Below are 14,112 nucleotides of genomic sequence, written 5' to 3'. Positions count from 1 at the left end.
AGCTGCGAATAATGAACACATCTTCAGGAAGCCTAGCAACAAAAAGTGGATGTGGAAAAGTCCTAATGTTGAAACATGAAATGAAATAGATTTCATGCATTTCTGCCGATCCCAGCATAGTGCAGCATGTAGGATGGGTTTTAGGTAGGGGAAAGTGCAGTGATCATAGGTTAGTGAGGGCTAGGATTCACCTCAATTTGAAGAGAGAAAGAGTAAAATTGGTCAAGAAGAAAGAGGCCAACCTAGATGCAGTAAGGGTTAAAGCAGACAAATTCAGGCTGGTACTTGCAAACAAATATGCTATCTCAGAACACAGAGATGATGACTTGGAAGTAATGAATGAAACCGTAACTAGGCTGGCTTCAGAGGCAGCAGTTGAAGTGGGAGGTAAGGCACCAAGGCAACCAGTAGGCAAGCTCTCCCAAGTAACAAAGGACCTAATAAAGAAACGACAAAGAATGAAAGTGTCCAACACAAAAAATAAGTTAGAATTCGCGGAACTGTGAACACTGATCAACAAGGCGAAAATAAGGGATCTCCGAAATTATAACGTGAGAAAGACTGAGTAAGCCGTAAAAGATGGATGAAACGGGACGAAGCATGAAGCATACAAAATGAACGAAGCATGAAATCAGTGAGAAGGAAACTTGGCATAGGACAAACCAAGATGTATGCACTGAAAGACAAGCAAGGTAAAATCATAAGCAATCTCGAAGGTATAGTAAACGCAGCGAAGAGTTCTATACTGACCTGTACAGTACACAGACGAGCCACGATACTTCCACACGAAGAAGTAATGAACAGGTTGCAGAAACTCCTTCTATAACTAGCGGTGAGATTAGAAAGGCCTTTCAAGACGTGAAAGGAGATGGGATAACAGTTGATTTAATCAAAGATGGAGGAAACCTAATGCTTGAAAAACTGGCGGCTCTCTATGCGAAGTGACTATCGGCTTCAACGTCCCCAGAAAACTGGAAGAATGCAAACATTGTACTAATCCACAAAAGGGGAGACGTTAAAGTATTGAAAAATCATAGGCCCATTAGATTACTCCCAGTATCATATAAAATGTTCACCAAAATAATTTCCAATATAATTAGGGCAATACTGGACTTTACTCAACCAAGGGAACAGGCTTGCTTCAGGAAGGGATACTCTACAATGGATCACATCCATGTCATTAATGAGGTAATCGAGAAATCAGCAGAGTACAAACAGCCTCTCTATATGGCTTTCATAAATTAGGAAAAGGCATTTCATTCAGTAGAGATTAATTCATACAGACTTTACGTAATCAAGGAGTACAGGCGGCTTACGTAAATATATTGAAAAATATCTACAGAGGTTCCACAGCTACCTTAACTCTACACAAGTAGGAAGATACCTATAAAGAAAGGGGTTAGACAAGGAGACACAATCTGTCCAATGCTATTCACTCCGTGCTTGGATGAAGTAGTCAAGCTTTTAAACTGGGAAGGCTTAGGAGTAAGGATCAACACTCAATATGTTCTAAACCTTCGGTTTGCAGATGACATCGTCCTGTTCAGCAACACTGGAGAGGAGTTACAACAAATCACTGAGAACCTTAACATACAGAGTGTAAGAGTGGGGTTGAGGGTTAATATGCAGAAGACAAAGCTAATGATGAATAACCGGGCAAGGGAACAAGAGTTCTGGATCGCCAGTCAGCCTCTGTGGAGGAGTGCGTTTACCTAGGTCAATTACTAACAGTCAACCCTGATCGTGAGAAGGAAATTCACCAAAGAATAACAATGGGTTGGAGCGCATACGGCAGATATTGTCAGTTCCTGACTCGAAGCTTACCTTTATCATTGAAAAGGAAGGTGTGCAATCAGGGCATTTTACCCGTGCTGACCTATGGGGCAGAAACTTTAAGACTGACGAAGAAGCATGAGAACAAGTTAATGACCACGCAAAGAGCGATGGAACGAAGAATCCTAGGCATAACGTTAAGAGAGCGAAAGATTGCGGTTTGGATAAGAAAGCAAACAGGTATAGACCTTATTCTAATTGACATTATGAGAGAAAAATGGAGCTGGGCAGGTCATGTAGTGCGCACCGGTGTACTACTAGGGTTACACAATGTGTTCCAAGAGAAGGAAAGTGCAGTCGAGGACGGCAGAAGACTAGGTGGGGCGACGATAGCAGGAAATTTACCGGCTCTTGTTGCAGCGATGCAGCGATGGCGTAGAGGTAGAGCATCCACCTCGCGCGCAAGAGGACTGTGGTTCGAACCCCGGTACTGGGCAATTTTCGAACGGATTAAAAAAAATCCGCGTGTTGATAAAATTGCATAAACAGGCCTGGAGTGTGGCCTGATCTCGGTGACCAGAACCGGTAACGCCCTCAGGGTGTAGGCGCGCCGTATGTAAAAATACTGAAATATATCTATAGCGGCTCCACAGCCACCGTAGTCCTCCATAAAGAAAGCAACAAAATCCCATTAAAGAAGGGCGTCGGGCAGGGAGATACGATCTCTCCAATGCTGTTTACAGGAGGTATTCAGATACCTGGATTGGGAAGAATTGGGGATAAGGGTTAATGGAGAATACAATACCTTAGTAACTTGCGATTCGCTGATGATATTGCCTTGCTTAGTAACTCAGGGGACCAATTGCAATGCATGCTCATAAACCGGAACAGGCAAAGCAGAAGGGTGGGTCTAAAATTTAATTTGCAGAAAACTAAAGTAATGTCACTCTTGGAAGACAGCAGCAGTTTACGATAGGCAGCGAAGCACTGGAAGTGGTAAGGGAATACATCTACTTAGGGCAGGTAGGGACCGCGGATCCGGATCATGAGACTGAAATAATAAGAAGAATAAGAATGGGCTGGGGTGCGTTTGGCAGGCATTCTCAGATCACGAACAGCAGGTTGCCATTATCCCTCAAGAGAAATGTGTATAACAGCTGTGTCTTACCAGTAATCACCTACGGGGCGGAAACCTGAAGGCTTAGGAAAAGTGTTCTACTTATATAGAGGACGACGCATCGAGCTATGGAAAGAAGAATGATGGGTGCAACGTTAAGGGGGGGGGGGATAAGACGAGAGCAGATTGGGTGAGGGAACAAAGGGGAGTTAATGACATCTTAGTTGAAATCAAGAAAAAGAAAGAGGCATGGGCAGGGAATGTAATGAGGAGCGAAGATAACCGGTGGTCATTGAGGGTTCTGGACTGGATTCCAAGAGGATGGAAGCGTAGTGGGGGGTGGCAGAAAGTTAGGGGGGCGGATGATATATAAGAAGTTTGCAGGGACATGGCCACAATTAGCACATGCCAGGAGCAGTTGGAGAATTATGGGAGATGCCTTTGCCTTGAAGTGGGCGCAGCCAGGCTGATGATGATAAGTTGGAAATGGTTGGCGTAGGACAGGGGTAATTGGAGATCGCAAGGATCTCCAATTGACCTAGGTTCGTCCTGCAGTGGACATAAGATAGGCTGATCATGATGATGATGATTATAAAATTTTAAGTTGGCCTATTCCCAAACTTAGGTTTGCCCACCCCCAAATTTCAAGTAGCCCCACCACCAAATTTAAGTTAGCACTACCACAAATATGACCTGTACCCCCATCGCATTTGAGGACGGCTCACCACCAAATTTAACTCGGCCCACCTCCAGATTTCAAGTTGGTCAACCCCCAACCCCCGGGGCCACGATATCCGCAGTAGTAGCAGATGGGTCTGGTCGAACATCATGACGAATAGTAAGATTGGTTAGGTGCGTCGGTAGGCATCGATGCCAAGTGGGACGGCGTCGGTATTGGAGGCATCGATGGATGATAGCTGGGATAAGAGTGGGTACGTGCGCGTATGCTGGTGGGGCCAAGGGGCTAGAGGGTCCGTATACGCAGTACCAGCCATGGACGTCAACTCGTACTTGACAACGTCACGCAAAATGATACTAGAGGCATGGGAAGGAACGGGACCTGCCTAGAAACTAAGAGACTTCAGATTTTCTCGTATGATTGTGCGGACCATTGCGCGCAACGAGGGCTCGGCAGTGCTATTCTTTTCAAGGATGGCCGGCGGCAATCGTGCAGATTCTAATTCGTCAAGACGTTGGCACGTAGCTACATCAGCGACGGTAGCTGGGTCCTTGATGGCCAACGCATTGAAGGCGACAGTCCCGATTCCTTTGAATACATGGCATGCTTTGTCTGATTCTGTCATGGAAGCATTGTCGCGTCGATGAATAGCGTGGACATCCTGTATGTACTAGGTATAAGGTCTCGCCGAGTTTTTTCTTGCGAGTGTCCGGTGTCTTCTTCGCTAGGGCGGAACGAACCACCGGAGTAACGAACATTCAGTGCCCTTCCAGTCTGTAGAGGATGACCAGCGAAGCTGTGAATGTGGGCCCCTTAATGGCGAACGGCACCTCCGCTACGGGTCGGCCGGGTTTCGGATCGGCCCACGTATGGGGAGTGTTCAACGCATGCTTCGACTCCGCCGTGGGTCGGCCCGGCATTCAACTATCTTCGGGATCGGCGCACGTCTGAAATATTTTTGGCCTATGTTCATGGAGACGAGATTCTCCAGAACCTAGCCACAAACAGCTTCGCTCTAAAGCTTGTCGGAGCTGCTGTTAGAAAGTACTGCAGTCGGTTGAAAAGCGTCTTCGCTGAGGCCGTGAGATTGAAGGAGACGTGGCGTAGCTTCAGCAGCTCGTCCTAAGGGTCAGCAGAACTCACCCGGTCATAGTTGTCAAGCCAATCTTCGATACCTTCACCGCAAAGGCCGGCGAACAGATGGGGATTGCGCTGGGGCCCACTGACGATCCAATATGGAGAAGCAGCAGTAGGCGGAGCCGAGACCATAGACGTAGAATTGCCAGATGGATCAGCGTACGTCATGCTGGCGGACAATTGGCACAAACGGCCACTTGAGCGAAGCTCCAGAAGGTGGAGCAGGCGAGGAGAGGACAGGGGACTGAGGAGTAACCTCCACCACGTGTGACGTAGCAGTTAACACGACCTTCAATACTGCCCGAAGATGCGGCGGATCGATCACACTCAAGCCACAGATCAATTTAAGTATGAGCTCCCACAAGTAATGAAGACGAAGAACCCGATGCCATGAAGATCATGTGCAGATGAAGAAGAAGCGCGTTAGAAATGCTCATACTAACTCTATAGGGATTCTCTTTTTATTCAGCTTTTTGGTTTAAATTGCTCTTTATAGCTTATACAACTACCGATCATCTACATTTACACTATTATAGCGATTGTCTTTACTTTGCAAATTATGCATTTTTTGTACAGATGCAAGACATTACACTTCTCGCGTCACAGGGCTTGGGTACTAGCCAAAAATGCTTGCGCCTTACAAGAGATGCAGGAGAAACCATGACAAACAAAAAGCCGCAACAATCGAGAAACCGTAAGAGCATTAAATGGCAAAAACGAGAATCATGAGAAAAGTAACTGTTAAAACCCAAACCTTAAAACCGAGAAATCGTGAGAAGCCAGAACCACGATACACTTAAATTCATGAAAAATGGTTTCATGAGAAACAACAAACTGCGAGAACGAAATGCCCACGAGAAGCAGAACAATAAAAGGGACAAATAGTGTGAAATAAGAAAACATGTAAAGGAGAAAGCATGAGAAAGTGTCATGAGAAAAAATTAACATTGAAAAATGAGAAAACACCAGAACGAAAACATTAGCAAACAATAAACCCTCACGTCCAGAACGGCGAGCACGAAAAGTCATAACAAACAAGAAAATAGGTGAATAAGAAGTGTGACAAACAAAAAGTCACAGAAATGAAAAAGAATTTGAGAACCCATGACAGTAATAACAATTAGAAATTATAAACAAAATAGGAATATAACAACGAGAAGCGGTAACCGTGCGTACGAGAACCACGAGAAGCTGCAGACTACGAACGACGAGAAACCGCGAGAAACTAGAAGCCGTCAGAAGGACCAGCTCTGAGAGTCAAAATAACGAAAAACGAGAAAGCACATTAACGAGAACCGATTCGCACGAGAAACTCCGACAACAAGGGCCACGAGAAACAAGAAGCGATCAGAACCAACATCGTGGGAATTGTGTCCAGAACGGCTTGATAATTTAGAGGTCAGACGAGACGTCATGCCATGTTTAGGAATCGCGTCTATCGTGCAAATGAATAATTACTGCTAACGTCTGTGGTCGCACGTCCTGCAAGAAGTAGATACGAGAGATGTAACTTCATTAAGCACTAGAAACATTCTGAAATCATTCGAAATGGCGATTGACGTGGCAGCGCCACAGCAACAATAGCAACCGGCACAATTTCCTGATGCCAACATTTCCTTGCGGATAAAATCCTCTCAATAAATAAAGGGGAGGGTGACCTTCCTTGGAAACAGGCATTGATTGTGTTCAGCTATAGAAAGAGGTTATAGAATTGTCGAGGATACAGAAGAACCCGATGGGAGGGCGAAGGAATGCACGCGTAACATTTGCATACCCAAGGAGAGTCTTCTGCATGCACCTCCTACCAGAAGTACCCCATCAGCCGGAGAGAGAATATCAAGAACCAATTGATTGCGAAGTCCTTCATTTTTTAAAATCTCAAGACAACTCATCGGCTCTTGGAAGCACGAAACACCCACAACAAAGAATTTTGAACGTTGCCCCTGCGACCATCTGTTTCACTTCAGCGCAATGCACCAGTCTAACTCAATGGGCACCATTTTTAAAACTGTTAATAAAAAAGGTAGCCTGTGTTTCAACGACTTTCAGTCAGCGAAGTCGAAAAGGTAGGACCATGATGTTGGCTTCTAGCAAAGATCATGGTCCTAGAAGGCCGGTCACTAAAAGGGTAGGACCTTCTAGTGACCGGCGCCCTTATGGCAGTTATTTGTATCTTTCCTGCTGCGTCATAGCAGTGTTTTAATCATGCCCAAAATTCTGCTATAACGCGGCAAAGACGTTACGACCAACTGCCGCAGATGCGCACGTTAATAAAAGGTGCTGCTTGATGCTGCTAAGGGAAAGTTGTTGAAATTCGGTCGGCTGCTGAAATATTTCCTTAGAAAATTCTGCCCGTCAAGTTATGCTGCTGCACTGCCGACAGATAGCAAAAAGGGCTATGTTCAAAATTCCTGGACATGACAATAACTGAAACGGAAGACAAGTAACGTTTCTGCAACTTATTTGTAATTTATTTTCTTATTCAGTTATTTATTTTTCAACAGTTGTAATTTAACTTTAATGTGACTGCTCTGGCAAACTGTCACAATCAGAGGGCCTGAGTCGCCCTCTTCCTGTGTGCGAAACGCACGATTTTCCATAACACTGATTAGCTCTCTATAACTACAAGAGAGAAAGAGAGAGAGATAAAGAAGTGTGCTGGGTCGAACCAGCGACGCCTCACCAGCAATAATGTATATGCCAAAGGCAGATGTGTTCGCGGAGGTAAACCAGATGTGCTAAGCTTTGCCTGCACCATCACTCAGCTTCTTGTTTGCGCCGGCAACGAAGGGGCGCAGTTTCGGTTTCGCGTAAACAACGCGTCCTCTTCGTTCTTCTTTTCTTTTTGTCCTTCGACTATTGCGTTGTTTGCGGCATCTCTTCTCACCGCCAAGCGGCTAGCCCCATAACTTGACGGTACATCATTCGTCGTCCTGTTTGTTGTTGTGCTGACAAGTTTGCGCATGCCGCGCAATCTTCTGCCACGGCGCCCAGTTGCCATGGCAACCCCGGAAAGCAACCATCGCTGTCATGGTTGCATACATTCTCCGGGCCAGGTACACCATGAAAAATTGACTCAACCTTCCACTTAGGTCACGAGACCATCTGGGCTACTCAAGTGATTAGGGCAATTGCCATAAATAGAGGCATTTATGGTAAATTGCACAATGATTCCAGTAGTGCGAACAACGCAATATATATATATATATATATATATATATATATATATATATATATATATATATATATATATGTCAGCTGACTTCTGATCCGAATGGACAAGCTTGCAGTGAGTGACTCGTGACTGGAGTAGTAAGAACTAGTTATTTACGGGTGACGTGGAATAGGATTAAGAAAGCAGTCATTTCTTTACCAGTGGGCAAGCCGACGTGAACTTGGCAAGAATGCAATGCGACTTTCAACTAACTGACATATTACAGCCCCGTCATAGCGCACCGCGAAAGAAAGAAAGAATAACATAATGCGGGCTGGCTTCGAAAGAAACGCTTCTACCGCTAGAGTAATAACTTAATTAACCTTGTGACACACTAACACTCTAAGCTTAACATATTTTTCATGTATGTTGAAAACCTGCTATACGTGTTTTCATTGTGCCTTTAGAAACCATTTCCCTATTACCACGCCATGTCCATCGGGCATGGCAGTAGAGCGGACGCAACGAATGCGAAGCAGCACCAAAGGCGGGGTCAGTGTCGGCCATTCGGACGGAGAGGTGCTGTACAATGTAGGGTCAACGTTAAATTAACGTTGCGTCGTCATTGGACTTGTTTCCTGAGCAGCTATAGGAGCACAAGTAATGTCCCCTATGTTGTCCTTGGTGTCAGTGTTTGTTGGCTTCTTATATGACTAATAAAAATCGGGCCCCTTGGTTAAACCCCTTTCTTCTCGTTTAATCGCTCGCAGAGCGTGTCCTGCGCGTTTTCTGAGACGCCTTTCCCTACATCAAGGGTTCCCATACTGCGTTCTGAACGGAATTTTAAGGTTCGGCAAGCGGCCGAAAAGAATCTAACCCTACCTTTTCGTTGGTGAATTATTACATTAAAGTTTAGATTTAACAACGAATACCATAAACATATCGGTGAGAAAAAGAACAGGGGAAAGGGCACCCTGGAGAGGCAGGTGGGTTTACCAAGGACAGCATGTTTTCGGTACCCCTCCTCTGGATCATGACCGAACAACGCGAAACGTTAGCATGAGTACCATTTCACGCTGACGTCAACTGCGTATTCAGAAATGCACCTTGACTTGAAGCTCATGCTCGACTTGATGACGCCTGGCGGGAACGAATCCAAGACGCACATTGCGTTTCCTTCCACACGGTCACGTAAGACGTTATTTTGGCCACGCCTAGCATGGGCTTCAAATCAAGGCCTATTTCCGTATGCGAGGGACTTCGTGCGCACCTATGCCTAGTTAATGAAGCGCTGATCCCTCGATGTGAGATGGGCCAACCGATGTCGGGGGGACACAGAGTGGAAAATATTCAGAAGAGGCGTTCCCGCGTTGTCGCCGTTTTTGTTGCACACCGCAACAAAACAGAGGATGCGCACAGACCCCACTCAAGACACGACACCGTGAAAGCCACACCAACACCTCCACATCTCGTCAACCCTGAGCACTACCAAAAGGCCGAGTAGTCCCGGATAGGGAGTCGGAATGAGTCACAATGTAATAAATGATTTTGTCTGTCAGTTCTTCCTCACCTTCTCCGGGGTGTGAACGCAACGGCGGGTACGCGGGCACCATAAAGCGGCGAGTTGGGTTCGTATATAGGTGGTGCGTAATTAGGCGTGCAGCGCAAGGGCACATGACGGACGAGAAGGCTGCGTGCAGCCGCGTGTTTACGTGTGTTCCTACGCTGTCATACGTCTAAATAGTAATTACTCAATAACCGCCACGTCGTCTCCTCTTTGCCTCCTCTTCCTTTTTCCCCCCGTCCACAGCTTGGCTTACCTGTGCCTCAACGGTGGAAAACCAGCAGTTTCCCGCTGTAGCCATCCCGGCGGCGTTCAACCATCGCGCCAGTGCTGGGCCTACCCGAGATAAACTCTTCTTCACCCCTTGTCCGCGACGTCCTGACATCGCGCTACACCCGGCGGGAACCTCCGGACACCGTACAAGCTCCGCCCACAGAAATGCACCGCACCTGTGCTATGTGCTTCCGCGCTCCAAAACGTAGTTCCCTAGAGACGTCGAGGTTGAATGAAGCTCCCTGCCATCGTGACGTCACTTAAATGAGCGAACGTAATTGGCCGGCGAGTTGGAGAGTGGTGCATACACCAGTGAATTCTTAGGTAGTCTTAGAACCTTAGAACCGGGAGGCCACACGACGACGGAGTGTGAGCCTGTACGCTGGGAGCACTCCGCAGGCCTTCGACAATTTCCGCATAATAAAGTACTGATCTCCTTTTCTCGCTATCTAGGAAAGGAAATGCATCGTTTATTGGTGTTTTTTTTTCTTCCGGATACTTCTAGAGAGCGCGAAACATCGAACGGTGTTGTTTTCCAGCCGCGTCCCTTCTTAAAATTTTTAAAACGGGGATGGCACCACCGAACCTCGGCGTGCTGCACTAGCACGCGCGCGAGTCGAAAACAACTCTCTGTCGAGCGGGCGCCATAAGAGCGCGCCAGAATTGATTAATCGATAAAGGCGCGAAGACGGTGGGCCCGAGATGTGCCGCGCTAACGAAACGGCGTGCCGCCACCGCCGGAAGTGGGAAATGGGAAGTGGGTTTCCGTTATGGCGGCGCAAACGATCTAGGCGTGCGGCCACGTGTGCCGTTAACGCCCGGCGCGGGCCTAAGTGCGAGCGAAGCGGGGAAAGCCAGAACGTACGCTTAATGGCTCCCGTATGCAGATAAGAGATGCGAGGAAGGAGGAAGACGGCAGTCGCGTTTGCGCGTTATCTCGGCCCCAAGGTTTGGTTATGACGTGAGAGTTCTCAGACTCTCCGCATAACAACAGAACCGACGCCCGTGAGGCAGGTGTTGTGGTCGCGGCATGACTTCCGCGAGCGTGTGGTATACAGAACATGCGGCCAGTGCCGAGCAGTGGGGTTGTCGAAGTTCGCACTGCTTTCCCAGCTGCGTTTTTTTTTTCTTCTTCGGGGTGAATACGTGCACATCTGCTGACAGTGGGCCAGGAGATCAATCCACGAATTCTTTACCGCAGATAAACATACTTATAAAGCACCAGCGAAGTTGTGAATATGCAGCCTCTACAGTCTAAAAACAGTTTATAACATTTGACGCGTATCTTGGACATACGACAGTCATCGTCATCAGTCTTGCCTGCACTTCCTTTGTTGAGCCCTGTGCGACCGGTACTTCCGGGTCACGAACGACCCGCCGTGGTTACTTAGTGGTTATGGCGTTGGGCTGCTAAGCACGAGGTCGCGGGATCGAATCCCGGCCATGGCGGCCGCATTTCGATTTGGGACGAAATGAGAGAACACCAGTGTACTAGGATTAGGTGCATGCTACAGAACCCCAGGGGGTCCAAATTTACGGAGTCCCCCACTACGGCGTGCCTCCTAATCAGATAGTGGTTTTAGCACGTAAAACCCAAAAATTAAAAGAAAAGGTAACGAATGACATGCGCGTTATCAGTGTGACACAGCATCCTTGACAGGAACGTAGCGAACGCATTGTTTTTATGAAAGGAAATGCAAGAATATAATTACTGTTTTTACTTCAATTACGGGGACAACAAAACTGATCAAATTAGACGTTGTATGACTAAGTCCTAGGGCCCCTAACCATTCCGGCGAACTCTTTATTTATAAATTGGTATTAGCATTAGATGCGGCAGAAAGCAAAAATCGCAGGAGAGGCTGAGAAACTTAACCAACTTTCGAAACATGGTATACAAGCTCCTAAAGGTGCGTTTTTACATATTAAAAATGAGAACTCTTTATCGTAAGTAACAATAATGTCTATCCACGTTTAAATTTTTTGGATATCTTTTATCAAACATAAAGATGAAAATAATTTAGTAAGATTCACATGAGCGAAACATAGTTAACTTCAACGTCAGGCGTCAGGCTACAGCAGGTATAAGCATGATACATGGCGCGCGTGTGTAGTGGCCCTGTAAATTTAATAACAGCGATGGTACTTTCAGTCCTAAATATAAATACCTGAAACAACAAAGCCCACGCGGTTGTTGCCAATAATTATGGTAAGGAGCGCCAGTTACCATACGTAAGGGAAAATATGCACCTCCATCGATGTTAGCCCCTTGTGACCGTATTTCCCTATTGATTCCAACAAGCTGTACTCATTGCGACGCAGCCACGCACTGACCAGAAAATAAACAATAAAAAAGAAATAAAGGGAGCCCAGATGCGCTATGTGCATGATTACACGACATTCCCAAAGCGATCAGCATACACGGCAGGGGAAATGGACTCGGGCACCGCGCGCTTGCCCACGATGCAGGAACATCATTAGGGCGGCGTCATTCGTCAGGAAATGACATAGAAGTGACGCCTAATGCGGTCTGGCCAATCCGCGGCCCGTAGCCCCCTTTCAATGATGTGCTGCGATCTTAATCGCAGGACACTTACGCTGTTTGCCGGATGGACGGCGCGGCGTTCGGCGGTAGAGTTCTCATCGAGGAGGCCGTTGTGATCGAACGCCCAGTTCCAGAAAGCCATGAGCGTCGACGAAGCACTCGCAGCCATGGTCCTCGAACGCCAACAACCCACGTGTGCTAGCCACCATGCAACTGCTCTCGAACAAACGTAGCTGTTTTCTTTCTCGTTTTTTTGTCTCTCTTTCCTTTTCTTTTGCCGGAACCCCTACACGCTTAGCTTTCCGGCAGCGGAGGTGCTATATAGGGGAAGGGTCACGAAAGAGCAGGAATCGGAAGAAAAGATGCGAAAAGAAAAGAAAACGAGCCAGCGTCTTCTATAGAAAGAAAGGGAACTCGTATAAAAAATGTGCCCGAAAGAAGGTAAGGCGTCTCAATTGACAAGACCATTCAGACCAGGAGGTATAGTGCTCGAAGCGCAGGTGGAGTTGGGGTACGCCTCAGGAAAAGGAAAAAAAAAAGAACGTAGAGTGGTTTGTAAGGGCTCACATTACCATGTAAATATCGTTTACAGCTTAACGTTTACGTCAAGCGTTCATAAAATGATAAAATAACCTTATCACTTGACATCAATACGCGGCAGCTAATGGCCATGATAAACCTTGATTGTAGCGAAAAGCAGAAGGATCGACTCACTGGGACATACCATTCTCCTTTTTTTTTCTGTATAGTTTGAATGTGTCACTTAATCGAATCGTATGTCGTAGTTCTGGCGTTAAAGGCGTCTTTGCCTTTGAAAGTCTTTAGCAATTAAAGAGCTTCTTTGATAATAAAGACTAAAAACATACCTAAACTACCACACACTCAGCTGAAGGATCAAGCCTTCTTAAAACGAAGCTTCTTTTTTCCGGAATAGTAGGAGTATTTTGCTTAATCTAATCTTAGACTGAGCATTTGTTGGGCTATATGTAGAACAGATAAGGAGCTCGTGGCAAACGCTTCGAATGATTGAGAGATTAAAGCGGATTTGTTATTGGGCTAGTTGTTACACGGTGCGTAGAACAATAAGGGCGCACTAAAAAAAAGAGAGAGAAATAAAGGCAAGAAACCACCGCGCAGCTGTTTTGTAATGACGAGTTTTGTTACAACAGCCCCTAAACAGTCCCATTCTTGGATAGACAATTGTGAGCATCGGAAGACACCGGCTCCTTACGAGGCGTGCGCTTACATGCTCTCACTTCCACTTCCCATACGCAATGTTTGGCCACACATTTCCGCTTTATCTATTGCGGCGGCCGGGTTGTATACGAGGCCAGGCTTACAGGAAGGCGAGGGGGGAGAGGGGGGGGGGCGCACACACAGGACGAGGAGCGGAAGGCGAGTAGCACGCATCTGGCGGGAGTGGCGGCCAGCGATAAATCGCACAGAGAGAGAGAGCAGCATGCGGGCAAAAGCTGGGCTTCATATTTTGCAAATAATTTGCTATTGCACGTCTCTGTTTTGTTTCAGTGCCTTTCTTCCCGCTATCGAGAGTCGCTGGGCAAAATCTGTGGTGGATTGGGCGGTCGACAGTCTAAAGATTTCTGTGAAAAAAAGTTAGAGGATGCAATTTTAATGCGTTAGCGTTCTTAGTGCACTTCACACACTTTCCGTGAACCAACGATCTATGTTTGCATCTATCTATGTATGTTTGTATCTAATCCTTTTCTTGTCTACGTGGGTCGCTGGATAGTCCGTGGTAGAATGGGCAGGCGCATCGGGCTGCAGTGCTGAGGTAGTAGGGTTCGAAACCAACCACGTGACTAAGTTGGGGTCGCTGAATTTGTGGCCGCTCTTCTACGAACTTCTTGGG

At 46.7% G+C, this 14,112-nt stretch overlaps 1 protein-coding gene across 2 annotated transcripts in view; it reads right to left on the bottom strand.

The window, feature by feature from the left end:
- Window positions 1-12,897, bottom strand: part of LOC126543442 (anoctamin-4-like) — an 87,915-nt gene extending 75,018 nt beyond the window's left edge. For both annotated transcript variants that reach the window (XM_072284865.1, XM_072284866.1), the window contains exon 1: window positions 12,295-12,897. In XM_072284865.1, coding sequence (XP_072140966.1) covers window positions 12,295-12,411 — 117 coding nt within the window. In that variant the 5' untranslated portion in view covers window positions 12,412-12,897. The remainder of the gene's footprint in view (window positions 1-12,294) is intronic.
- Window positions 12,898-14,112: the final 1,215 nt, after the last annotated feature.

Source organism: Dermacentor andersoni, chromosome 10 (assembly GCF_023375885.2).
Source record: "Dermacentor andersoni chromosome 10, qqDerAnde1_hic_scaffold, whole genome shotgun sequence".
NCBI lineage: Eukaryota > Metazoa > Arthropoda > Arachnida > Ixodida > Ixodidae > Dermacentor > Dermacentor andersoni.
This window is presented reverse-complemented; position numbering and strand designations above follow the sequence as displayed.